The sequence below is a fragment of the Melopsittacus undulatus genome, chromosome 8 (genome assembly GCF_012275295.1).
Source record: "Melopsittacus undulatus isolate bMelUnd1 chromosome 8, bMelUnd1.mat.Z, whole genome shotgun sequence".
Lineage (NCBI taxonomy): Eukaryota > Metazoa > Chordata > Aves > Psittaciformes > Psittaculidae > Melopsittacus > Melopsittacus undulatus.
The window spans coordinates 53,394,271-53,420,708 of NC_047534.1; the positions used below are offsets into that span (position 1 = coordinate 53,394,271).

A 26,438-nucleotide genomic window follows, 5' to 3' on the forward strand; every position below is an offset into this window, starting at 1 on the left:
GGGATGACGTCAAGGAAGGGAGGCGGGGCGTATCGCTCTGTGACCACGCCTCCATGGTCGGAGGCCACGCCCTTTCCCGTAGGCCACGCCCCCTCTGCAGGCAGGGACCAGGCAGAGTGAGGAGTGTTCTCTCCTATCCCAGTCTCTACTGGATGCTGTGCCCTGCAAAACAGCATCCCTGTGTCCGGGATCATGGGATCATGGAATGGTTTGGGTTGAAAGAGACCTTAAAGCTCATCCAGTTCCACTGGAGCAACCTGCTCTAATGGGAAGTGTCCCTGTACATAGCAGGGGGTTGGAACTGGATGAGCTTTAGGATCCCCTCAAACCAAACCATTCCATGATTCAGTGTTGGAATTCAATCCCAAAGCATCAAATGTCAAACTCGGGTGCTAATTCATGCACCTTCAAGCTAATCCTTTCCTTGAGTGCCCAAGGAGGCAAAAGCTTGTGGTTCCCAGCTCTCTGGCTTGGGAACTTCTTTCCTAGGTCTAACCCAAATCTCACCATCGAATCTTGTTAAACCACTGTCACATTCACTATCAAACTGTGTTAAATCACTGTTTTACATCAATAACCATGCTCTTACTTCTGCCTGATAAGTGATTGTGATAAATACATAAATGTATTGGCTTTCACAAATCATAGATGTGATTATGGGGATATAACTATACAAGTTCATAGTAACAAAACCAAAACTCAATAAAGACATAAGATGAGTAAACTGGAGTCATATAGTAGAAGAATCTGTAAAGTTAAAAAGAAGAAAAGGGGAGGGGGGGTTTGCATGCTTGATAAAAGAAAAGCTAATGCCTATAAAATATAGAGTTAAAGTACTTTTTAGCTTAACTCAGGTTGTAGAAAGAGAACAATGTTGTTAGCCTGTGGAATTCAGTGCCCCCACTAAATGTGAGTTAATCGTTTCACACTGGTCCTCTAAAGTACCTTTAGTTTTAAAGAACAATGTTTGTGTTGTAAGTCTGGGGTGAGATAACAAGATTTAGTGACCTAAACATGAATGAGTTATTTCACACCATCCTTCCACTTATCAGTTAGTTTAGAGACAGAGCCTCCCAAACATCTGCTAGCTTGGGATGCTCCTGTCCTGCTATAAACTGTGCAGGAAGGTCACACTGTTTCAAATCTTTGTTAGTTATCACAATAATTACAGATATAGCTGGTTTTAGTGAGTTGTGTAATTACTGGGACATCCAACTGGGCCAAAGGTGAAAAGCACACATGAGGAAGACTGCTTACTTCATCCTCAAGACCCCTGCCCACAATCATTGAAGAGCAGTGCGCAGATGCCAAGAGGAGGAGACTTATGATAATAAATTACTGGACTTAATTATAATTATGAATATGCATGTGATTAATGGAATTGTGAAAGTATATAAACCTGTAACAAACACTGATCACTCGCGCCTCTGGCTATGGTCATGCTCCCAGCGCTGTTTGCTTTTGCTTTATTGACTTTGTCCCTTAATAAAACCTTGTTATCTTGTTTAGAGAAGTGGATTCGTATTTCACAGTGATTCACTTCTCCATCCCCAACAGGTAGAATACAGCTATAGCTGCATGGCTTTACCTGCTCAATACAGCTCCAGGCATACGAATTTAGGGCCTTTAGCTCAGGTAGAACATTCACAGCCCCATTCCTGCTGCATTCAGTAGTGCCAGAGACACCCCTGAAAGGTTCCTGCTTTTCAGGCTGGAAACATGTGCAGTGCCCCAAGCCTGGCTGTGCCTTACAGTAGATGCTCAAAGCTGCTCTATCTCTGACACAACGTCCATTCCTAATGGGTGGAAAGAGGTAAATTAGGTGGTTTTCCCAAAGGAAAGGAGGCAGCAGATGTAGAAGAGTGATGCAGAACTGCTTTGGAAAGGCGTTTGTAGAAGCTGGGGAGGAGAAATCCATGAGGAGAGCATTGGGCTCAAAGAAAGGCTGATCTATGTGTGTCCTTCCCAAACCTGGGGGTGTCCATGGGCTCTGCTGCTGAGACACTGCTCCTGCAGCCTCCTTCTCCATGTGATGGAGACACCGGAGCATGATTCCAGGGCTGAGCTGAATCCTTGCCTGCCTTATTGAAGGACATGACTAAATGATGAGGTCTTTCTATAGGGTCTGTGGAGGTCACAACCGAACATATTAACACGTTTCCCATCAAGTTGCCATCAGCTCTGCTGAGCTGGGCTGTTTCTGATGCCATTAGCTGCTGCTGCTGCTTTGCCCCTTGGCAAGAAGCGATCAGGTTTCATTTCAACAATTCATCCTTGGGATTTGCAAACAGCTTGAAAACAACCCCAAACAACCCATGTATGTTGTGTCTGGGTCTGGCTTGCTGTCCCTAATAGCTCTGAATATCATAGCTGGCACTTCAGGCAAGTCTGCCCAGTGAGAGGGTAGGGACAATGCAGTAGTGGAGGCTGTAGGGCTGTCAGGATGCTGAAGGGGTGACCAGAGTGACTCTTGATGACCATGGCTCCATGGACCTGTATGGGAGTGAGCATCAGCAGGTCAAGCTCTGGTGTTTGACACCAATGTACTGAATAGGGTGTGAATGGGAGCAGACTTGTGTTTAGTGGCAGTTACACATCTTAGGGATTATGTTAGAGAATACAGCAATAAAGCAGCAGGTCCTGTTCACTATAGGCCACTGTAAAGTGATGCAGGTGGGAATCATGGAATCCCAGCCTAGTTTGGGTTGGAAGGGACCTTAAAGCTCCTCCCGCTCCAACCCCTGCCACGGGCAGGGACACCTTCCACTGGAGCAGCTGCTCCAAGCCCCTGTGTCCAACCTGGCCTTGAGCACTGCCAGGGACGGGGCAGCCACAGCTTCTCTGGGCACCCTGTGCCAGCGCCTCAGCACCCTCACAGGGAACAGCTTCTGCCTAAGAGCTCATCTCAATCTCCCCTGTTCTGGCAGGTTAAAGCCATTCCCCTTGGCCTGTCCCTGCCTCTGACCACCCCTTACGGACGGCAGCAGCTGTTCCCATAGGGATCCATTGGCTCCCTCTGGACGCTGCCCCCGGGCCGCGGTCCCGGGGGGCGGTGCCGGGCCGGGGCCGCCCCGTCGCGGTCCGTGTTAAACCCCGCCCCGGGCGCGGCTGCCCGCTCCGTGCCTCGGGCTGCGGCCGGTGCCGGCGGCGTGCGGGATGTACGCGGGGAGGAAGAGGAAGAAGCCGGTGCCTAAGCGGTGGGTGCAGCGAGGGTCGGTCCGGGGCGGGGGGTTGGCTTGCCCTCGTTTTCCTCTATGGGAAATGGGAATGATGGGGAATGTGGGATGCGCTGTGCGGGACCGGGCAGGGAGGCGTGAAAACTGATAGTGAGAGGCAAACTGGTTATGGTGGAGCTATGTGAAGCTGCGCTGATGGGAGCGTTGAAGAAGGGGAAGAGATAGGGAGGCAGCGTGCTTGGGCTGCTGTGTTTTAATGAGGGTTAATTGGAGCTGATACTCTGTAGGCTCTGGCATGCGTGCTGGTGGAGGAGTAACGATCCCAGTGCTGATTGTCCTGGATGCCCAGTGTTCCTTTGGGAAAGCTTGTTGGCGAGTTTGAGGTGTAGGCTGGTTTCTGTTTCAGTGCCCGTGTAAGTCAAATGCACACCGACTCCTTACCTAAAGATCCCTATTGCTTAATGGTGACTTTGCATGCTGCTCAGTGGCTGTTGCACAACGCTCAGATGTGTTTTTGGAGTTTCCTGGCTTTGGGATTCCTCGCTCTGAAGTCACATCAGCCTGGTTACCTCAGGTGTGGATAGGACATGAAGGTGTCAATATAGGGAGACTGAGCTGAGCACTTAGGCAGAAGCTGTTCCCTGTGAGGGTGCTGAGGTGCTGGCACAGGGTGCCCAGAGAAGCTGTGGCTGCTCCATCCCTGGCAGTGTTCAAGGCCAGGTTGGACACAGGGGCTTGGAGCACCCTGCTCCAGTGGAAGGTGTCCCTGCCTGTGGCAGGGGTTGGAACTGGGTGAGCTTTAAGCTCCCTTCAACCCAAACCACTCTATGGTGTGTATTTCTCAGAGGCAGGTGAGCTGAACCCAAGGCTGGGATAAAGGAGTGAACATCACCATAACAAACCTATGGAAAGAAGGTGAGCTGGAGCCTCTCTTGGATGTTTCCTAGGGAGTCTTGAAGTGTGCGAATGCAAATGGTTATTGCTCCTCCTCATGCTTCCACCTGCTCACTTTGAAGCAGTGATTTAGCCCTGTGGTGTGGCCAGACTGAGGGATTGGGTTGGATCTGTGTGGTGCTGCATGCGGGAGAAGGTGTCCTTTTGGAGCAGGAGAGACCTTGATCCCTGGTACTGCAGGGCCAACATGGGAATCAGAACTGATTCTTTTCCTCTGTGCCTGGGCACATCTTGCAGCAGGGTCCTGCTGGGAGATCCGAGTGGGGCTGGGATGGTGGGATCTGCAGCCAGCTGGTTGAGGAGGGAAGGATGGAGCCTTGGGGGATGCTCTGGTCCCTTTGCTGTTTGCTCAGAGCTTGTTACTTGTTCAAAACCAATTAATAGTAATTAGGAGGCAATGTATCAGCTGGGGCACCCTCATCTCTGTTCATGGTTAATGTCCTTCCATACCTTCCAAAGGGATCAGCTTCCCACTGTGTTACCAGTTCAAAGGGCAGCTGATGGAAAACAACTGTGTATGCAGTGGCATAGCCTTTGCCCTGCCGGGAGCACAGCTTTCCCTATGGCTCTGCTCCAGCCTGAATGCACAGGGCTTGTCAGAGCAACTCTCCATGGCACAGCCATGCTGAGCTTTGTGCTGTATCCATGTGTTAAGGCTGTGCTGCATTAGGGCCCCAGCACCCATAAAAGGACACCTTGGAGTGGTGTTCCTCAGGGATTGCTATTGGGACCAGCACTGACTGATGCACAATCAGCAAGGTTGCTGATGGCATTGAGCTGTGTGGTGCAGTGACACGCTGAAGGAAAGGGATGGGATCCAAAGGGACCTGGATAGGCTGGAGTGGTGGGACCATGAGAACCTCATAGAGTTCAACAAGGCCATTGGTTAATAAAGGCACTGATGCTAGTGTGTTTTGCCCAGCTCAAAGGGACAAGTTCAGTGATGGGTGGTACCCAGCCCCTCTGATACCAGCAGGGTATATCCCTTCTGATGCTTACATTAGAAACCAACATGATTGAGGTTTCCTGGAGCAATGCTCCAATTCATGCTTTGAAAGCCCATTTGGGCAGTGCAAGCACCTCATTTAATGCTCGTTTCCTCCCTTGTCACACATGGGAGCAGTCCTGACAGGCAAGATTTGAGGGTGGGAGTAGAGGGGAGAGCTTAAATTGCTGCTAACCACTGGCAGACCCTGTTACCTGAAGCTACTTTAGGAAGCAAAGATGCCTGCAGAGAGGGAGGTTGTGGTTAGAGGAATTACATCAAGGCAATGAGTTGTATGGTAGGGGATGCACTTGAACCAAATACAGGGAGAAAGGAGAGCCTGAAGGGTTTTGCTTCAAGCTACAGAAACTAAGCTGGCATTAACAACCAAAGGAGACAAGGTGACACCCAAGACTCATTATAAGGTTATCAACTAACCTCTTCCTCCTGTGGATGGAGCTTCAATTGTAGTGTGTGAAATAACTGCAGCTGATGGAGGCAGGTCCCCATAGATGCTAAAGAGCTGCTTGTGTGGACCCTGCCTCTGTGGTGAGGACCTGGTGGGAGCATGTGGAACATGGCCATGGAGAGACCTGCTGTGTAGGAAGGGTGGGTGGAATGAGGAAGAAGATGATGAAGGACAGAGCAGAGGATGGGTGGAAAAGTCTTCACCAGAGTGCCAAGAGATGCTCTCATGGCTCGTAGGTCTCTGCCCTCTGTGTCCCTTTCCCTGCTAGGGCTCAGTGGTGGGAGCAAGGCTGTAGTATCCCAGTTCTATTGCACATAGAGGTGACCATATGAGCATCACACCCAGAGCCCCCCAAGGTATCCTGCTGGCATGGCCATTACTCTTCCAGCCGTTGCCTTTTGCTGCCACATGGCTTCCCCTTGGCTTCCTAATGTTTTACTGTTGTGGCCACTCTAAAGCCAACATGAGTCTGGAATGAGCCCACTTGGATTAACCTCTCCTTTGCCTCTTTCAGCCCCAAACCACCACCCATTGAGGGTGTGAAGTCCAACCCTTCCAAGCGGCACCGGGACCGGCTCAACCAGGAGCTGAGCAAGCTGACTGGATTGCTGCCCTTCCCTGAGGATGTGCGTGCCAGGCTCGACAAGCTCTCCATTCTACGTCTGGCTGTTGGGTACCTGAAGGTGAAGAGCTACTTGTTGGGTGAGTGTCCATGCGTTGGGAAGGGTGATAAAGCCCCTGGGGTCAATCCCCACTGAGCAGCTCGCATCCCACCCCCATCCATGCTTGTTTGGGGGTGGGAAGTTGGGTCTCCTGTAGGTAGGAGTTGGGGGTCTGGCAGCTTCTCCATCTGCTTCTCATTAGCAACCATTCCTCTCCTTTATGCCCAAAGTGCCTCCTGTGTCCTGCTCCCACCAGCCTGGAGTGAAAAAAGGGCCAATAGGTAAAACTACATTGAGCAGTGGCATCTCCCTCATTTAGCTGGAACTGTGATTTATAGCTAAATGAATTCAGCTGAAACAGGTCAAGAGATTGAGAGAGCTGAGCTTGGGTCAGCCTGGAGATGAGAAGGTTCCTGAAGGGGAGACCTGAGAGCAGCTCTCAGTGCCTAAAGGGGCTACAGGATACCTGGAGAGGGGCTTGGGACAAGGGCCTGTAGGGACAGGCCAAGGTGGGGATGGTGTGTGTCACGTTGGTAGCTCAGTGCTCTACTTCCCACCCTGGTCCTGCTGGGCTCGGCTGTGGTGATGTCTGTTCTAATGAGGGCTTCCAGGAGATGGAGGGTGATGCTTCATGCCCAGAGATCCCAGTTAATTTCTGTGGGATGGAGCATTGAGCTGATACACCTGGAGAACTGAGCTCCTTAGGTTTGCCTCCTTGCTAACTATGGAGACCTGGATACCACAGTAGGATTGTGGCTGGACACTGCTGCTGTTCTGCTGGTGTCATGGAACTGAATGTTTAGCATCACTTAAAGAATCATGCTGAGCTATTAATACAGTAATTTTAATAGAAACCTATGAATGTGTGATTTAACAGCATTCAATGGCAAGGTCCACTCTATTCCACACTAAAAGGTGCCTGGATTGCTGGTGATTCATACAGGATTGGGTTACAGTGATTTATACAGAGATGAATTGAAATAGTATGTGCAGAAATAGAACCATAGAATAACCTCACCACCCTCACAGGGAAGAGCTTCCACCCAAGATCTCCCTAAAGTAGGTACAAAGGAATAAGGGAGACCCTCCTGTTGAAGCATGAGGTTCAGATTAGGCCCTATTACTCTCTAGGAGTCTAAGTGCAGCTGAATCCAGTCTTAGCTCAGCCCTGGTCAAGGTTTTACCTCTGGCACATCACTGGAGTTCCTGCCTGCTTGAAGGTTGTGTTAGTACTAGGTGACAAAGGATGCGATGGGGCAGGAAGAGGCACCTTGATGGGCTCTTTAACTGACAGGACCAGGTTCTTCATCACCCAGAGCATCTCTGGTGCTGAAGGGGGAAAATGGGAGTGCAGGTGAAGCCTGCAACATAGCCAGGGGTTGCTTTTGCAACCTGCTTATCAGCAGTGGCTTAAATGCTGTTGCAGAGCAGTGCTTGAGGGCTGGGGATGAATGGACTGGTGTGTGTTTGTGTCTGGCATGGCGGTATGGACAGGTTTCATCTCCAGTGCCTTGGGCTTGATGGCATGGGCGATAGATGGGCCCTGATGAAGGCACAGCATGTAGAGGGCAGGAAGCCATCAACATACTTAATGGCATCCTATTGCCTCCTATTCCATAACTGAATAAACTTGGCTGCCTTCACTTTTGCCCCATACAAAGCCTGTTGGGACTGTACCAGGACCTTTTCCAGCTGGGGTTGCTGGTTGCCAATAAGAGACCCTTATGCCAAGCTCTCCAGCTGGGATGCATGCGATTCCCGCTGGGATGCGCTCAGCATGTGCTTCCCAGCATGAGAGCTGCTATGGAGAAGCAATCACCACTGAATGGCTTCATGTGGAGTGGCAAGTTCAATTTCACCCCTTGCCCCTTCTTGCTAGGCCAATTACTCCCATTTGGCCATGGTGCCTGTGATTCCCAGCTCATTCCAATCTCTTTGCCTGCATCGCTCCTGTGAAGCTCATCTTGTTTGACTTCGCATCATCCCATTGATTCATCAAGGGCAGCCTCAAGCCCTGCCTGATGAAGACCTGTATCATCTGCAGCCTACTCATGGTATAGCACATCAGAGGTTTCAAGGGGAGATGGTGGAAGCCCTTGGGCTGTGCTTTCTGCTTTGTGCAGGCTTCATTCCTGCAGCAGGAGAGCATGACATTGCCTGAGCATCCCTGTGCTCTGCTGCCTCCATCAGCAGCTCAAGCCCATTGCCTTGTCTCCAGGCAACTCGAATTGCTGCCATGTTGATGGAGAGTTGCTTTTTCCAAGCATCTCTTGAGTCCAGGCTGGGATTCTGTGACCACAAAGCTGGGATGGAGAACCCTTAGACCTCCCTGTTCCTGGTAATGCTGGCACCATCTTGGCCAAGCTCTGCTCTGCAGTGTCAGCACATCCTGGAGATGTTCCCTGCATCACCTTCACCCAGCTGTGTTGGGGAGGCAGCAGGATGCTCAAAGCCATCACCCTGTGATGGGCTCTCATGGTGTGATCATTGCTGGTGTGTGTGGATTTATGTGCTGGTGAAATCCCACAGAGACCAATAGCTTCTCAAACGAATGGGGAATGTTTCAGGCGTGATTCCTCCCTCCCATGAGGTTACCCATGGTGGGGGCTGCTTTCTGCCCTTTAAAGGCACTGTTTTCCCCTTTTCAAGCCACAAAGTCTCTGTACCCCTCTGCAAGAACAAGGCCAGGCACCATGTGTTGAATTCATGATGAAAGTAAGGGTATCCCATGTATCCTAATGGGAGAGGGACGTGTGACCATCTCCTTGGCTTCTGGGCTTTATGTGAACGCAGCTGCTCTGCACCACCAATGCTCAGATGCACCATTACAAGACATGCCCTGCACTTCGAACCTTGTAACCCTTGTGCAGTGATGCTTGATGGCAAAGCAGTTAAGACACCATCTCTTTGGTTTTCCTGCCCTTTCCCTGTGTTCCAGGCTTTCTCCCCAAGCCAGGACATCATACTGTGTCCTATGGGAGATACAGTCTGCAGGTTTCCTAGCTCAGGAATGGACCACTCTGTGTTTGAGAGGAGGAAATGGGGGTATCCCTGGTGGAAGATGAAAAGTCCTCTGCTAAGATTGGTGGGAGAGTTGGAAGCAGTCATTCTACTGGGAAGTGTCATATAGCAAATAGGTGTTTCCTGTTGGATCCTATAAGCCCAGAGCAGCTCTCCTTGCACAAATGCTCCTGGTGGACACTGGGAGAGAGCTGGAGACCATGTGCCTTCAGGATGTGCATCCTTGCGAAATGCTCTCTGCCCTTTTGGAGCTTAGAGTTGGAAGAGCTGGTTTCCTTTTGGATCACCCTGCCATCTTATCCCATTGAAATGCTTTGGAGACGAGTCAGCCTTTCCAAAGAATCCAGAAGGTTTAAAGGCAGAACTGCTGTCTCATGTCAAAACTATTCTGCTCCATCATGTGCGAATTGAAGCCATACCCGTGATCCAGATGGGATTTGGATGTTTGTCCTTGGGGATTGCTTGGCAATGGTGCGAGGAGGCTTTTTGCTGGGTGGGTGCCTCAAACCTGCCTTTTGCTGTGCTTTTCCCTGGCTGATGGATAAGCTGAGCACAGAGACTGCTTTCCTCACACTGATCCTCCTCTTTCCCAGCCTTTCCCAATGGTCTCTCATCACCTGGATGGGCCGATCCTCCTTTTGCTGATTTAGGAAGTGTCTGTGCAGAGGGAATGGGAGCTCATATGGGGCGCAATGGAGGCTCATGATGGAAGGCTGAAGTGACCAACAGGACAAGGGGCATGGCTTTAACCTGGCACAGGGGAGATTGAAATGAGGTTGGACACAGGGGCTTGGAGCACCCTGCTCCAGTGGAAGGTGTCCCTGCCCATGGCAGGGGTTGGAACCAGATGAGCTTTAAGGTCCCTTCCAACCCAAACCATTCCATGATTCTATGAAGTAGCCTGGCTCTATCAGTGATGGAGATTGAGGTTAATTCTGCTTAATGGCCTCAGAGCATCCTCTGCTCTGTGCCACCTTATGCAAGACCTCCAGGGAAGTGTCTTTAACCCTGTGCCTGGCTACTGGCAGTGCCGTGAGCCTGTGGGCTCCACTTGTCAATAGCTCTGATCAATGTTTTGCCCTGGGGCTAGTTTTAATGCAAACATGGCTGGTGACGGTTGGAGGAGCAGGTTGCCTCATTCCAGAAGTTTCAGGTGGAACCTGGTTTGGTCTGGGTTTACTTTGGCTTTGAATGCTGGGCTATTGGGGTTGGGAAATAGACCAACAAACCTTGAAAGCTGTTCAGTGGGAAGGTGAGAGCTTCTGCCATGTTAAAAGTCAACTGCCTGGTCAGACTTGGGATGGTTTGTGCTTGTTCCTCATTTCCCATCACTTCTCTCAATTCCAAAGACCTTTTCCCTCTGGATCCGGCCAAGGCCATGCAGCACCATTGGAAAACCAGGGCCAATGTTGAGCTCTAGCCAACAGTGGGTTGCTGCAGAAGCTTGCAGCAGTGGGGTGATCGCTATGTGAGAGCTGCTTTGAGCCTTCTCCTGTGTGGTTTTGGTTGAGGTGGAGCAAAGCCATGCCTGAGGTTTTGCTGGAAGCTGAGTCTGGATTGAGTTTGCTCAATGAGGATTCCCCAGCTGAGGAAGTACCACATTGGGGATATCCCTGGGGAGCTGCTGTCCTCATTCCTGTTCCCTGTGCCCTGAGCGACCAGTTCTGGGTGTCCTGGGATGCTTCAGGTCCTCTAACCATGGGTGCTGCCTTGAAGGCATCCGGTGAGGACATGCGAAGCAGCATGGGGAGGTCATGCCAATGGGGAGCCAAGAGCTGCTCAGTGTCTCATTGGGAATGTCATGGCATTCTGCTTCCGAGCAGCCAAAGGCAGCAGGAAGAAGTGTGGATGCTTTGGTGTCATCTGGGATGCTTTGGGAAGGTTTTCCATTGTCTTTTGTCATCCATGGAAGGCAGGAAAGAAGACGCTGTGGCAGTGGGGTGGCCTAAAGGCATCTTCAGCTCTTCCAGGCTCTAACCTGGAGGTTACTTGCTGTGTTGGGTGTTGTTTCCTCCCTCCTATCCTTTGCACCTCTGCTCAGGCCTTGGCAGAAATGAGGTTTCCAAGCAATGGGATGATAATCCCTTGGAGGAAGCATTGGGCAAGGTTGGCATGTGTCTCCATGTCTCCGTAAAGGGGCTCTGCTCCAGTCCCCACTGCTCCCATCCTCCTGCAGGCTGCATCCATGTGCAGTGGTGCAGCCATGCATGAGTAATCCTGAGGCTGGGATGAGGATGAGGAGGAGAAGGAGGAAGAGGCTCCCAGTTTATCCCTTCCATGCTCCTTAACTTGCCCTCTTACCCACAGCTACAGATGTTGGTGACCATGTGCTGGAGCAGCCCCAAGCCCTGGAAGGGAGCAGATGGATGGAGCCACAGGTCAAGAGGGAGCTGTTTCCTGAGGGGGAACTGCTGCTCCAGGTATGATGCTGTAGCTTGGGTTGTGTGGGCTCTTCCCCTGGCTCCTGCCACTCAGCCATGGTCCCATGCAATGGAGCACATGGTTCCATCAGCAAGGAGACCCTGCTTTACCTTTGCTGCTATTCCATAGGTACTGAGCACCCTGGGGCAGGGAGCAGTGACCCTGCCTGGCTGGGATGGGGCCCTGGACCCACTCTTTTCACCCCACACAATTTGGTGCCCCTTTTCAGTGTATTTGTCCCATAAACTGCATCTGTAACAGAGCAGGGCCTGGGGTAGTGGATTGTGCCCTATCCTGCAGATCCCTGGTTAGTGTCTCAGGTGATGGGTTCCTTATGCTCCAGTCAATGCCAAGAGGAGAATGGTGATAGCAGTAGGGTAAAACATCCACCAGGAGCATGTTGCTCTACCTGAGGCATTGCATGAACTCCTTAGGATGAGCTCCTGGGATGGGAGATGGTTTAGTTTGGGGATGGAAAGCTGGGTCTTGGAAGAGACAGGAGGACAGAATCACAGGGTGATGGGAGCTCTGCTTTGTAGAGAGGCCAGAGCATGTGAGTGTAATGAAACAGCTGTCAGTGACCCTCAGAGGAGCTGGTGACTCAGCTGAATGCTGCTCCTTTGGGCTGCCAATGGAAGTGGGAAGGAAATGAGGTTGGCAAAGTCACAAGGAAAAGCTGGTTACAGAACAAACATCTGGGCATGTCAGCTCTAAATGTGCCACTCCTTGGGGCTGCAGGACAAGTCCATGCAAGACCTGGAGTTGTTCCATGGCTGTTTCTGACACCGCACGTGTCTGTGCTTTATGGGCCTTCAGTCATCTTCTCTCTTCTTCCACCAGCAGATGGGTGTTTGGCTCTCCTTAAACTCTGCCTTTGTTGCCTTCCAACCCATTGGAACTTGATGATCTTCAAGTCCTTTCCGACTCTAAGTATTCTATGGTTCTATGATAGCCAGGAGGGAGCCTGTGGTTGCCCCAGTCCCATGATGGAGCAGCTCTTTGGAGGCTTGAACTGAGCCATATGATGGCAATTTGTTGAGCATTGGCACCTTTGGGTGACTGGAGGCATCTGGACAGCTTGTGGGGTGTTAATGGGGCACAAATCCCCCAGCCTGATGCTTTGGGTTGGTTCTGCTTTGAAGAGTGTATGAGTCACATACTGACATCTGCGGAGTCAGGGACTCTTGGGACACAAGGGAAAGGGACTGGTGCTGCTGCAGGCTGGATTTGTGCAGGATCAGGCCCCCATTCATGTAATCCCAGTTGCTAAATAAAGCCAGCTCCCACAAGCCTCAGTGTCACTGTAAATGGGCAAGTGCATGAGCTGCAGCATCAGATTGCTCCTGCCTCCTCTTGCCAGGAGGGACAGAGCCAAAGGAGCAGCTTGGGAGGCAAGAGCCTTCTCTCCAGCCTGGTCTCCATCCCTGGCAGTGCTCAAGGCCAGGATGGATGGGACTTGGAGCAAGCTGCTCTAGTGGGAGGTGTCCCTGCCCATGGCAGGGGTTGGAACTGGATGAGCTTTAAGTCCTTTCCAACCCAAACCATTCTATGCCACATCATGTCCCTATGGTCCCCCCCAGGGGCAGCTCAGTGCAGTTGAGTAGGGCAGTAAGGGCAAAGTCCATGTTTGCCACAGAAGAGCGTAGCTATACTTTCTATAGCAGTGATGGGTCTAGAAGTGGTCAGTCTGCTTTGGGTCATTGCTCATGCTAACACCAAAGACCCCCCCCCCAAATCCACCAACTTACCAGGATTAAAGCCTTGCATGATCCCAAGGTGCTTCCATCATCCTGCTGAGGAAGAAGGTCCCATCCTGTCTCCAAATGCTGAAGAAACACTTGGAGAAGTTCATCTTCAGCAGTTGCATTGGAGCTGGGGAGAGTAACTCTGGGTTCAACTTCTGCTTTCAGGCACTCAATGGATTTGTCATCGCTGTGACAGGAGATGGTTGTATCCTCTACATCTCCCCTACTGTGCAGGACTACCTGGGCTTTCATCAGGTGGGTACCATGGCTGTAACCGGAGGGATGCAGCCCAGCTCTGGGAAGGAGGTGATGCTAAAAGCGATGCCAGGGCTTTATTCTTCCTTCCCAGCTCCCTTGGGTCATTCTGGATGTATGTTTTCACATGACTCACGTCCTCTGGGGGGCTGTGAAAGCCAACAAGGCTGCTTGTGATTTAGGACCAGATGCAAGTTGAGCAATGACAGGCTTTAGCTTCTTATCTCCCTGTGGAAGGGCAGTGTGAGGGCTGTCTCAGATCACACTGCTGAGCACTTGTGCTCTGAGGGCATCTTGGCATCAGGGTCAGTACCACGGCTTACATGGATGCCAAGGACAAGCAGGTCTCAGCCCACATCCACCCTGTTACCTCCAGTGCTGGCCAAAGGACTGAGCCCACAGCAGGGCTGTGGGGCTGCCAAACCTGCATAGGTGCTGGTGTACCTGTAGGGACTGATGTGGTGCCTGCAGCCCTGCCCTGGGCAGCCTGTTCCAATGGCTGAGCACCCTCTGGGGCAGGAATTGTTCCTCAGCTCCATCTAAACCTGCCCTGGTGCAGCTTGAGGCTGTTTTCTCTTGTCCCATTCCTTGTGCCTTGGGCTGATGCCCCAAAGCCAGGGCAGTTGTCAGGCAGGGAGTGATCTTCTCAATGTACCTGGGTGTCTGGTTAAGCAGGATGCTCTGCTCTGGCACGGTCCTAATGGAGTGCCCTGAGCTGCCCATGGATGGTCAGGACCATGCTGACCATCACAGTGTGCAGGACTAGGATGGGTAAGGCATGGCCCTAGAAGAAGGGGGCTGTGTTGGGAGGCAGATGTGGTGGTTTTGCTGTGACCCACTTCAGGAAGCTGGTTTGTGCTGGGATACAGATTGCCACAGGCTGGGAGTTAAACCCCATACAAACCTACCTTTTCAGCCACCAAACCCCTCTGCATAAGTGGGTGAGGAAAATAGATTAGTTTGGTCAATGTTGTTTGATCCACCTTGGAATGACTTTGTGCATTGATCCTGTGGGAGGAACAAAGCAGAGAGCCAGGGATGGCAATGCAAAGAGGGAGCTTGTGTGCTGCAGGAGGCTGCAGTTTGTACCCCACCAACACATTCCCCTCTGACAACCCACAACCCTTGTGGCCCTGGGTCTGGTTTGGTCCTCAGGTGATGCTAGAGCCTAAGACATGCCAGGTAAATGCCACTGCGGTACCATGCACCCGCAGATGGGGAGCAAAGCTTCCCAAAGAGCAGGCTGGGAGTCCATTCCACATGGACTGTGGTTAGGGATCAGGAGCTAGAGCCAGTGTGTGGCATCCTTGAAAGGGCTAGGGGACACCAGGAGAACCTGTGGGGAGCAGGCTGGAAAGCTCTGTTTAGCTGTGGCTGGAAGATGCTGGGGATACAGGCACTGTGATGCTCCTGAGCCGCCGCACTTCCTTGGACATTGCCATTTCCATTATAGAAACCACTGAGCTGTTCCCACAGTGCCAGAGGCATTTCCCCCTCTCTGCTCCCTTTTCCTTCTTCCTGAGCCACCCTTCTTTATAGCCAGCAGGCTCCTGGTCCTTGCTCTCAAGGCACACAGAGCTTTGTGTTCACCTCTTTATGCTCTATCCCTGTGCATATCCATGAAGGAAAGGCTCCTACTGTATCCTTCTCCAGACATCTCTTCCAGGCCCTTCTTCAACAAGCACTCTCCTCATGTCATTCCAGTCGGATCTCATTCACCAGAGCGTGTATGAGCTGATCCATGCGGATGACAGAGCTGCCTTCCACCACCAACTGCACAGGGCTCCAGTGTCCAGCAGCAGCCAGCATGGTGAGTGCCAGGGTGATCCCTCTGCATGGCCATTCCATGCAGGAAAACCCTCCTGCTGGTGTTTAGAGCCACCAAGCACAGGGAGCATCCCATAGCCTTCCCTCTGGGACTGGCAGCCATCCCATGGTTATCACCAACAGGTTTGTGCTGTGCTATAGGGATGGGGATGCTTTTCCAAACCCTTTCGGTTTTTAGGGTTTGAAATCCTATTGATTTCAATGGGAGCAGGTTGTTGCCTTGCTCTTGTGTGAAGGGGCAAGAGGACTTTGCCTTCCCATGGCCAGGTTGGACACAGGGGCTTGGAGCACCCTGCTCTAGTGGAAGGTGTCCCTGCCCGTGGCAGGGGTTGGAGCTGGATGAGCTTTAAGGTCCCTTCAACCCACACCATTCCATGCCTCATCTGAGCATCAAAGTCTCCCCCATGAACAGTTCCAGAAGGCTTTGAGGTATGTACAGCTTGGAAGGTTTCATCTTCCCTTTGGTTTCCCAGCCTTTCCCATGGAGCTGCTGTCTGGATGCAGCACCACATCCAGCCCCGAGGAGCCCCTCTTCATGGAGAGGAGCTTCACCTGCCGCTTCCGCTGCTTGCTGGATAACTCCTCGGGATTTCTGGTAAAGCTGGGATACCCTCCATGGTTCTGTGGTGTTCCCGAGAGACCCCTGGTGTCCTATGGGAGGCAACGCAGCCAGTTCCCATCACCCTGTTCACTTCACACCCCTGTTCTCTAACCCCATCCAAGGCCTTGCGTTTCCATGGGCGCTTGAAATGCCTCCTTGGGCAGCAGAAGACACCATCAGACAGGTCCCCATTTGTCTTCTTTGCCATCGCAACTGTCCTTCAGCCATTCTCCATCCTGGAGCTCCGGACCGAGACGCTCATCTTCCAGACAAAGCACAAGCTGGACTTCACCCCTGTGGCCTGTGATTCCCAGTAAGGCATCTCACCTTCCCTATGGCAAAATGGATGGAAAACCAGAGCCCATGGGAGCAGGGTGCTTCTGACCCCACCCCCATGGCAAGGTGTCCGATGCTTCTGTCCCTCCACTGCAGTCCCCCAGTGCCATGAGGAGCAGATTAACTGGGTGCCAGCACTTCTTGGCTGCTGGGTTTTAGCCCAGCCAACCCAGCATGGGGTGGCTCTGTGGGAGAAGGGATGCAGGTCAGCATCCCCCTCAGGGATGGAGAGCTGTGGTACCCAGAGTGGGAAGCTGTTGGGTAGGGGATCACATCTGGCTGGTGGGATGCAACTGGGGAGTCCATCCCTTGTATCCCTGTTGGTCCCCATATTTCCAGGGGAACAGTTGTTCTGGGGTACTCGGAAACGGAGCTCTGCAGGATTGGGTCCGGGTACCAGTTTGTGCATGCCGCTGACATGATGTACTGTGCCGAGAGCCACATAAGAAGTGAGTGTTGGGGAGAGACACATTGGGATGAGGGGGCTTGGGGGGGTTCTTATGGTTCCCCAGCACTCTTGCTCCTCGATGGGGCTGTGCAGACAGCGCTGGATGTGCCGTGCTGCTTGCATCCCACATTGCCCCTGTAGCATGGGCATGAGGTGATGCTCAAGCTCTGGCACCTTATCCATACGCAATAACCATGTCCCTGCTCCCTCTCTTGTCTGCCTGCCCTAGTGATGAAGACAGGGGAGAGTGGGCTGATAGTCTTCCGGCTGCTGACCAAGAAAGGTGCCTGGGTATGGGTGCAGGGCAGTGCCTGGCTGGTGTACAAGGGGGGCAAACCCGACTGCATCATTGCCCAGCAGCGAGTCCTCTCGTGAGTATCTCTGGGTCTCCATCTGCCCTCAGTGCTCTCAGTGTTAGATTAGACCTTAGGCAGAAGTTGGGGTTGGAACTGGATGAGCTTTAAGGTCCCTTCCAACCCAAACCATTCCATGATTCTACACTCATTCCTGCCTGGGATAAGCTATGGACACACAGCCCTTCCCTAAGCCCTTCCTAGAGCCCCCGTCCTCCACCAGCAGCATTGTAGCCAGTCCATGTGCTTTAGAAAGGCAGGGCAGGGCTGTGAGCCTGTCTCACTGTTGAGAGGGTGGTTTGGTCTGGTCCCTTGTAGAGGAGATGCTCATGCTGTTTCCCATTGTTTATCCCCCATTCTGAAGGGATGAAGAAGGAGAGGAGAATCTGTGGAAGAGAAACCTGCAGCTGCCTTTTACCTTTGTGACGGGGGAAGCAATCCTATACAGGAATGACCTTCCTGAGCCCCTGGACTCCTTCCAGGCTAAGGAGGAGACACAGACACAAGCACCATCTCACCCAAAGCAGTGCCTGATGGACCCCAACCCTCTTCTTGGGCCCATGATGAAGCAGGATGCATCCATATACAGCTCCTATGCTGATAATGTGCTTCAGCTCATTGCTGAGCTCGATGGACTGAGCCAGGATGAAGGAATCAGTGATGCCAAGGACAGTGACTCCCTCCTGGTCATTATTGAGACCCTCTTTGAGAAGAGTGAGGTGGATGGAAGCATCTCCCAGGCCCTGCAGAGCCTCAACATGGACACTGCAGAGCTGCAGTGGTGGGAGGATGTTCTGCTCAGCTTGGGTGTGGAGAAGTCAACAGTTCAGGAGGTTGGCACAGAAGTGACATCCTACATGGAGGAGATGCTCCTTGGGCAGGATGCTGGGAAGAGCATGGCATTCCCACCCTGCAATGGGGAAGATGATGCTATAGGTCATCTCCAGCACTGCTGGGCAGCTCATTCAGTGTTTCAAGCCCCAGCACAGCCCCAAGCACCCAGTGCCCAAGGCCAAGATGCTGTGGTCCCTCTGGTCTCCATCAGCTCTGCTCAACTGGACCAGCAGGTTCTGTCTAACCCAGCTGGGCTGGTGGGGGGCACTGTTCTGGATGCCCCACTTGAGCTGGCAAAGCCAGGACAAGGGTTTCAAGCAGGAGTTCCCACCTCTGCTCCTATGGATAACGCTGTTCCTAATGATGACATCCAGCCTGTGGGCAAGCTGCTGGGCTCAGCCTGCCCACCACCATTGCACTCAAACACACCAGAGACCCAGTGGCACAATGTCTCTGTCCAGGCAAACCCAGGCAATGCTCTGGGGCAGAGCACTTCTGGAGGCTGCCAGCCGGAGGTTTGGATAGCTCCAAAACATCTGGAAGCAGCAGGAGCACATCTGGAGCCCCAGCCTGTGCTGCCTGGCAGCCCCGAGAGCCTCCCAGGGACTGAGTTGTGGTTGCTGCCCTCCCAGCCTGCTCCTTACCCTGCACAGGGCTTGCATGAGCCCTTGCTCTCCCATGGGGACCTCCATGAGGAGGAGGCTGTTCTCCCTGCAAGAGCATCACCAGAGGATGGGGGCTTTCCCAAAGAGCCCCATATATCCCACCTAGAGCCCAGTTTGTCCTGGGAAGGGGAGCAGGCAGTGTTCCAAGAGGATAACTGGTCCATGCAGTGGCTGCTGCAGGCTGGGACACCTCCTTGTTGCAGTGGGGCAGGTCCAGCACAACACAGCAGCCTCCTGCTGGGATCCAATGTTGGTCTCACACTGCCAGACCATGTTGTGCTGCCTGAGTGCCAGTATGGAAATAGCCTTTTTAGACATGAAAGCAACTTCCTTAGGGATACCCCTAAGATATCCCTTCCCCAGCATCCTGTTGCTTTGCCTTGCCCCAGTGAAAGCCACGCTGGAGCATCACCAGGCTCTGTTTTGAGGTTCTCAGCATCTCTCCCTACAAAGGTGGGTGCAGGAGCACTTGAGCAGGGTCCTGGCTTCCCATCAGCAACCTCCGTGTGCCTGTGAGGTCCAGCTTAAGGTGAGGTGTGAGGGCTGCAGGACCTGAGGGGTGCCCCAGCTCTCATGGATGGAGCAAGCAGTGGTACCCAGGGGATGCAGGCGCAGCATCCTTTGTGGGCAGCCTGGGTTTGAAGCCTCACTGTGAACTAAGAGCCACCAGCAATTGGGAGCATTGTGGCCATGCATACCTCTGAGTGGTGCCCTGTGCTTCCTGGTGTCAGGAATTGTGTCTTTCCAGTGTCTGAAATGCAGAGCTTTCAGGCAGCCTAGGATGAAGTGTTTTGTTTGTTCATTTAGTTGGGTTTTTAACAGGTCTTTCAGGGAGATGCAGCCATGGCAGCAAGGAGGATGGCAGACTTTTAGGATCCAAGGAAGGACACACTGTTTGCTGGCCTATGGGCTCATGGCAACCTTGTGCAGATGGACCTGCTGCTTTATGTGCAATGTAGCACTGGATTGCTGTTTCTCAATGCAACTGAGGTGATGAGGATCACCCTCACTATGTTGGGCTCCCTGTAGCATTCCAGCCTGCCTGAGTGTGCTTGCTCCCCATGTCCTTCACTCTTCATCTCCTCTCCCTGTTCCTCTGGAAAAGGGGATGCTACCAAGCACTTGGAGAAGCTCAGCAGCATCTGCAGGGTCTCTATGGGATATGGAGTTGGTGAGAGCAGAGGAAGCCAGGTTTGGGCTATTCAACATGGACTTCTGGGAGAGGTAGGGACCAACCTGTTGAGACCTTTCTGGTCAGGAGGGTGAGGAAGTCCCAGCCAAGCTCCTCCTTAGGTCAGTGTGGTTGGGAGCATCATCCCTTCTGCCTCTCACACCAGCGGTAAGCAGGTATGGTTTGCCAGTGAGTAAAATAAAGTGTCCTGGTGTGGAGTGGTTCATCTCCCTGCATCCTTTCCTTCATGCCCTGCTTTGCCTCACTCTGCTGGGGGTGCCTGAAGGGCAAGATGGGACTTGGGAATGGTTGAACCCCAGCTTCATGGTGGGAGCAAAGTGATGCTGGTGACAGGCTGGACCAGTCTGAAGTGGGGTGGAGGACCAGTGTTGTTCCCATGGGGTGCTCTCGACAGGCAGAGGCTGTGGTGTTTGAGGGCTCTGTTTGCACTGTAAGTAGGTGCAGTCACCAGTTTCTATTAAGCTGAGCCCTGGTTGGGTTCTTTGATACAAGTCTGAGGTAGCTAATAAACATATCCCTGAGGAAACAACACATCTGGAGTCCTGCAGTGGGGATGGGATGTGTGCGGCCTGACAGGCTCTGATGCTGTGGTTTTCCATGCGGAGGCCGGGAAAAGGGTCCCTGCTTTTCTACCTGAGCGCCCTGCAGAGAATGGCCAGCGCAGGGGCAATTGCAGCGTATTTATCCCTCAAGCACCCTTAGGCGTTTCCTGCCCTGCATCCGTTGCCTGGGAGCCCAGGCCGGCTGCTGCCTGCCAGCCCCATTCCTCAGCTGCAGAGGTCAGCAGAGGGCAGGGCAATAGCACCCAAGGGTGAGCGAGGATCATTCCTTGGAGCATCCCAGCCCAGCAGCATGGATGAGGAGGAGAGGTCAGGGTGCTCTTGCAGGTGCCAGAGATCCTGCCCTCAGCCTAATGCCTGCGTCCTTTGGCTGAGAGGGAACAAGAAGAGGCAGGCAGAGCAGCCCCTGCACATGTTCCCCAGGCTGAGTGCCCCCATGCTCCAGCCCTGAGCTGCTTTGCAGGAGCTCAGTCCATGCCATGCTGTGTGTGGGTACCAGGCTCTGTGAGCAGCCACAGCAGGAGGATGGAGCAGGGTGAGCTCCAGACAGGAGCAAGGCTGCAGTGTGGATGTGAGGGCTCTGTCCAGGCAATTGGGCCAGACACAATGAGCTCCATCATCAGCCCAAGGGTGTTCCAGCTCTTGGAGCACAAGCTCTCTACCATACACGTGTGAGGTCCACACAACACCTGAGATAGGGAAACTGCCTGTTCCACAAGACCGAGGCCATCCCCAGCCCACTATCATGGGGATGGAACAGAGAGTCCCTTCCTAACCCTGTCGGTGATTCTGTGCTCCTAAAGAGCAGGAAGGTCCTGGTGCCTGGATGAGCAATTTCAGCTGCAGCTGGGTTTGCACATGCAGGGAGTGGTTTGGTATTCCTGGCTGGAGGGCATTGCTCCCAGTGCCAGCAGGGCTGGAGATGGGCTGTGGGCTTAGCTGGCAACAGCTCTGCAGGAGCCCAGCCAGCTGGATTGGAGCAGGTGGAAAGCAGGCCCAAGGGAGCACATGCGTGAACATCTTTCCATGCCCGCAGGGCTGGGATCTGATGGGAAATCCCAGTGTGTCACGTGAACCTAAGGCCTGGCCTAAGGGATTAAAGGCAGGACTAAACCACAGCAGGCAAGGATACCAGCAGGTGGCCAAGGAGCCCCATGCAGCCTGCACATCAGGATCTTCCTCTTGCCTGCTGTCATGTACCAGAGGAGAGGGATGCCTGGGGACCTCCAACCCCTGACCTGTGTCTTCTACCTGCTGCACCTCAAGCTCTTTGTGGGAGAGATATGGCAGACCCAGCCCTGTCCCTAAGGGCACTCAAGGCAGGCATGGGAGGGGAGTGAAGAGACCTCTCCTTTCCCAGCTCAGGAGGGCACAGGAGCCCAAGTGGAAGTGCCCAGCAAGGCTTCAAGGGCCAAGTCTGCACCTTCTTTCAGTGATTGAGTGGGGGAAATGGGTGTTTGGCAGCTCCCCCTCTTTGGAAAGGCTCCAGCTGCCTTAGGAGACATTCCTCACATAGCTTTGCTGGGAAGAAAGTGCTGACCTGTTACAGGGGCGTTTGCTGAGCAAGTGAAGACGAGCCAAAGGCAGCTCTGAAGTGCTGGGAGAGAATGGGTTTCCCATCACCAGGGTTGGGCAGGAGGTCAAGCTCACCCATATATAGAGATGTATAGGTGTATATGGACTGCTCGGCCGCACAGTGGTGCCCAGGACCTGCCTGTGGTGCTTCCTGACTCACTTCCAGTAGTTATACCTGGAAACAGGCAGGGAGCTGGAGTCTGTGAGTTGGGATGGGAAAAGGGTTAAAGAGGGGATGTTCAGCTCCAGTAGGACTTGGAGCAGCTCTTGGAGTACAGAGATATGCATGGGACAAAGATGCTGTTCCTTCCTCGTACCAGAAGCAGGATGCTGGCACTGATAGCGGCAGTGTCAATGAGTATTTAGAGCAGGAGCAGGTGGCTCATAGAACCATAGCATGGTTTGTGTTGGAAGGGACCTTAAAGCTCATCCAGCTCCAACCCCTGCCACAGGCAGGGGACACCTTCCACTGGAGCAGCTGCTCCCAGCCCTGTGTCCAACCTGGCCTTGAGCACTGCCAGGGATGGGGCAGCCACAGCTTCTCTGGGCACCCTGTGCCAGCGCCTCAGCACCCTCACAGGGAACAGCTTCTGCCTTATCTCCAACCTGAACTTCCCCTGTTTCAGTCTGAAACATCACCCCTTGTCCTATCACTGCAGTCCCTGATGAAGAGCCCTCTCTGCATCCTTGTAGCCCCATTCAGACATGGAAGCTGCTCTGAGGTCTCCATGCAGCTTCTCTTCTCCAGGCTGAACAGCCCCAATGTTTCAGCCTGGCTCTCTCACTGAGGTTGAGGGAGAGGATCTGGTCTGATGGGGGAAAAGCAGCTCATGTTCAGAGCACTTCAACAGGACAGTAAAAGGACAGGACTGCAGTAAATGAGGATGGGAAATGAACTCCCCTGCAATGCCACAGAGCAGCCTGCACATGTCTGGGCAACAGAGATGTTGTTCTTGTGGGAAACCCACTGTATCAGACCCTTAGAGCCAGATACTTCAGGATCTTAGGGGAGGCTGTAACAAGGGGACACTTGAGGTACCTACCTGAGGACTGGATTGAAGTGTCTGGGGGCAAAACATATGATAAAGGAGAGAAGCCATACAGATAAAGGAAAGAAGGCTCCAGGGAGTCCTTACAGCATTCTTCCAACACCTAAAGGTGTAGGATACCTGGAGAGGGGCTTAGGACAAGGGCCTGTAGGGACAGGCCAAGGGGAATGGCTTTAACCTGCCAGAACAGGGGAGACTGAGATGAGCTCTTAGACAACTCTTCCTGTGAGGATGAGCTTTAAGGTCCCTTCCACCCAATCCAGGCTGGGATTGTGTGATCCATGCAATGTCAGTGAAGCCTTGACAGCTCAGGGGTGGCCAGACAGTGATAGGGCTCAAGTCAACAGGCCCATGGTCAGCTCCCGATGCTTCCGTATGCAGGATGAGTATGAGGGTCCTCAAGCATGGCTATCTATGGAAGGAATCCTTCCCAGCTCCTGTGCATCCTGTCATGGAGAGGCAGAACCAGAGGGCATCCAGGCACTGAGGCAGTCAGCAGAGCCATCCAGCACAAGCTCCTCCATGGGGAGCTGGGGAATTTCCTCTTCCCAGGGTGGAAAATAGCTCCTATTTTGAGTCTTTTGTGCTGGAGCAAAGGACTTTAATTCCTCATTTTGTTGTTCCCAGCTGAGTCAAGCTGACCATTCCTCTCATGGGGAGATGCTGAGCACAGGCTGGGAGAGGGAAGTGAACAACCTCAGGGAGGCTGGGATGGTCCCCAAGCAAAGCAGCACTGCCCGTGTCCTTCAGTTTGGAGGTGCTTGCTTCTTGGGGTGACATCCACAGAGGGAACTTCACCCACTGGTCTCTTCTCCAGTTATCCCATCCACATCACACTCAGCACCTCATACCTGGGCTATGGATGCACTGAGGGCTCTGGGGCTGTAGAGCTTAACCCTGATCCCCACTGGTGCTGTAGGGTCCAGGACCGTGCAGCAGGAAGGGAATCAAGTGCCATTCCCACAGCCAGCCAAGAGGCAGAGACCCAAGGGCGAGACGCTGGGATGAGGCATGCGAGAAGCATCCGCTCATCCCCTTTCCCATGGAATGCTGCCCTCGGTCCTTTCCATGTGTGCTGAATGACTGGCTTTTCCCCCTGGAGTGGGTGAGTCATGGAGGAGCTGGGAAGGAACAGGGGCTGCCAGGACACCCCAGGCCCCTTTCAATGGGGAGTGAGCAGGCACTGCCCAGGGGAGGAATGCACACGATCCATGGGTCTGGCTTTTCCCTGCTGCCTTCCAGCCCTGGGATAGAAAGAGGGATCCCTCCTCCGATCCCCTCTCGGATTACATACTGCAGAGGGCTGTCTCATTTGAGTTAGTGGCTGTGGATCTGTTTGCTCTGGAGCAAATGCTCTTGCTTGCATTCTTCTCCTTGGCTCTTCCAGCCAATATCCAGCTTGGGAATGGGCCAGGACATCTTCATCTCATCATGCCTCCACCATGCACATGCCCAAAGGAGAGAGGGACATGGGGCTGGGGTCCATGGCTCTGTGTTGGCAGCAGGGATCTGCCACATGTGAGATGGACAGACAGGGCTCTGTGGTGTCCAGGGTGAGGTGGGGAAGTGAGGGAGAGCAGTGGGTCCCTCTCACCTGGAGCTGCATCAATCTGCTCTGTCCCATCCTTGTTCCATGGAAGGATGAGGTGGGTTCCAGATCCCACTGCTGCCTGCCCCTATAACACCTCTTGCCCTCTGCCAGCAACCCACTAATGCATGCAGCTGCCAGCACCCCAGCCTGCCTGAGCTCATCCCTGCTTCCATGGGTGTGGTGATGTGATCCCCACTCGGAAAAAGCTCCTGCTTTGCCAGCTTTCCATGTTGGGGAAAACATCTGGATTTCCAATCATTCCCACTCCCTTCCTGCGCTCCTTGGGTCCTTCCCAAACACCCACCTTTGCACTGTGTGTGCTTCGCCTCCGGAAAGGAGGGATGCTTTTTGCAGACCAAGATGCTGTCACGTCATCTCTTGCCAGATCCTTTGAAGGAAGGGCCACGATGTGCTATGACAGCACTCCTGTCTCCAGGCTTTTCAATGCTGTCCTGGTGGGTCTGGGCCACAGCACCATGGATGTGGCAGAGGGATGTGGCAGAGGGATGCTGAGCACTCACACCCAGGGACAGCACAGGACCAGTGCCAGCCACTGCCTGGGGACTGGTGCAGATGGGACAGCCCTGCCTGTCTGTGCTGTTCTGCTCCCTCTGCTTGCTGCAGCCTTTGTCTTGCTGCACAGACATGGGCCAAATCCTGTCCTTTCCCTTATTACACCCTTGGCTCCAATGCTGGGGACTCTGCCCAGTGTTTCCAACCCATCACCCTTTGCCAAAGGAAGGAAGAATGCAACGTCCCAGCCATTGAGCTGAGGGGAGAGACCATCTACCCCCATTGTGATACTGCTGCCAGCAGCAAGGGACCACCGGCCGTGGATGGAGCTGGGATGGAGCTGGGAGGCAGGCGCAGGGCTCTGGGGACAGCAGGACCCTAATGCCAAAGCTCTGCTGGAGCTCGAAGCCTACAGGGCAAGGAAGGATGTTTGCTGGAGCTTGGGAAGTCGCGGCTGCTCCATTGGAATACTGATGGTTTCCATTTGTTGGGCTTTCGAAAGAGCGGCCTCCCTGGCAGCGAGTGTTGCCCCCCACATCCACACACACACAGCGGGCAGGTTTGTTTGCTTGGGAAAACGATGAGCCTCATTAAGTTGTCCTTTGTGGCTCTCCAGCTTTAAAAGCACAGCAGGAGGAAGTTTTACGATGGGAAACTGCCCCGGTGTCAGCACCGAGGGAGACAGCCCCGCGGGGGCTGTGGGGCCAGCAATGGGGCAGGGACCACAGGAGGGTGGGCAAGAGGTGATGCTCTTGAACCTGCCCCATATCAACAGGGGCAGTGGGAGCTGGGGGAGCTCAGATAGACCCTGGAGGTGCAGTGGGGATGTAAAGCAGCTCCGTGGTTCCTGCACCTCAGTGCTCACATAGAACCATGGAATGGGCTGGAAGGGACCTCAAAGCTCATCCAGGCCCAACCAGGGACCCCTTCCACTGGAGCAGGATGCTCCAAGCCCCTGTGTCCAACCTGGCCTTGAGCACTGCCAGGGATGGGGCAGCCACAGCTTCTCTGGGCACCCTGTGCCAGCTCCTCAGCACCCTCACAGGGAACAGCTTCTGCCTTAGATCCAACCTGAACTTCCCCTGTTTCAGTCTGAACCCATCACCCCTTGTCCTATCACTGCAGCCCCTGATGAAGAGCCCCTCTCTGCATCCCCATAGCAGGGAGGGTTGATCCCTGTCCCAAGCACCATCCTTGCCCAAGGGC

General features: G+C 53.3%; 1 protein-coding gene across 1 annotated transcript in view; it reads left to right on the forward strand.

Moving 5' to 3' along the window:
• Positions 1-3,133: 3,133 nt before the first annotated feature.
• The window catches only part of LOC101877534 (neuronal PAS domain-containing protein 2-like), a 30,026-nt gene continuing 6,721 nt past the window's right edge, over positions 3,134-26,438 (forward strand). Inside the window, 11 exon segments of the mRNA XM_034065769.1 lie at positions 3,134-3,197; positions 6,099-6,292; positions 11,575-11,687; positions 13,599-13,688; positions 15,393-15,498; positions 15,989-16,110; positions 16,239-16,429; positions 16,792-16,901; positions 17,130-17,271; positions 17,618-19,243; positions 19,245-19,281. Coding sequence (XP_033921660.1) covers positions 3,157-3,197; positions 6,099-6,292; positions 11,575-11,687; positions 13,599-13,688; positions 15,393-15,498; positions 15,989-16,110; positions 16,239-16,429; positions 16,792-16,901; positions 17,130-17,271; positions 17,618-19,243; positions 19,245-19,281 — 2,772 coding nt within the window. The 5' untranslated portion in view covers positions 3,134-3,156.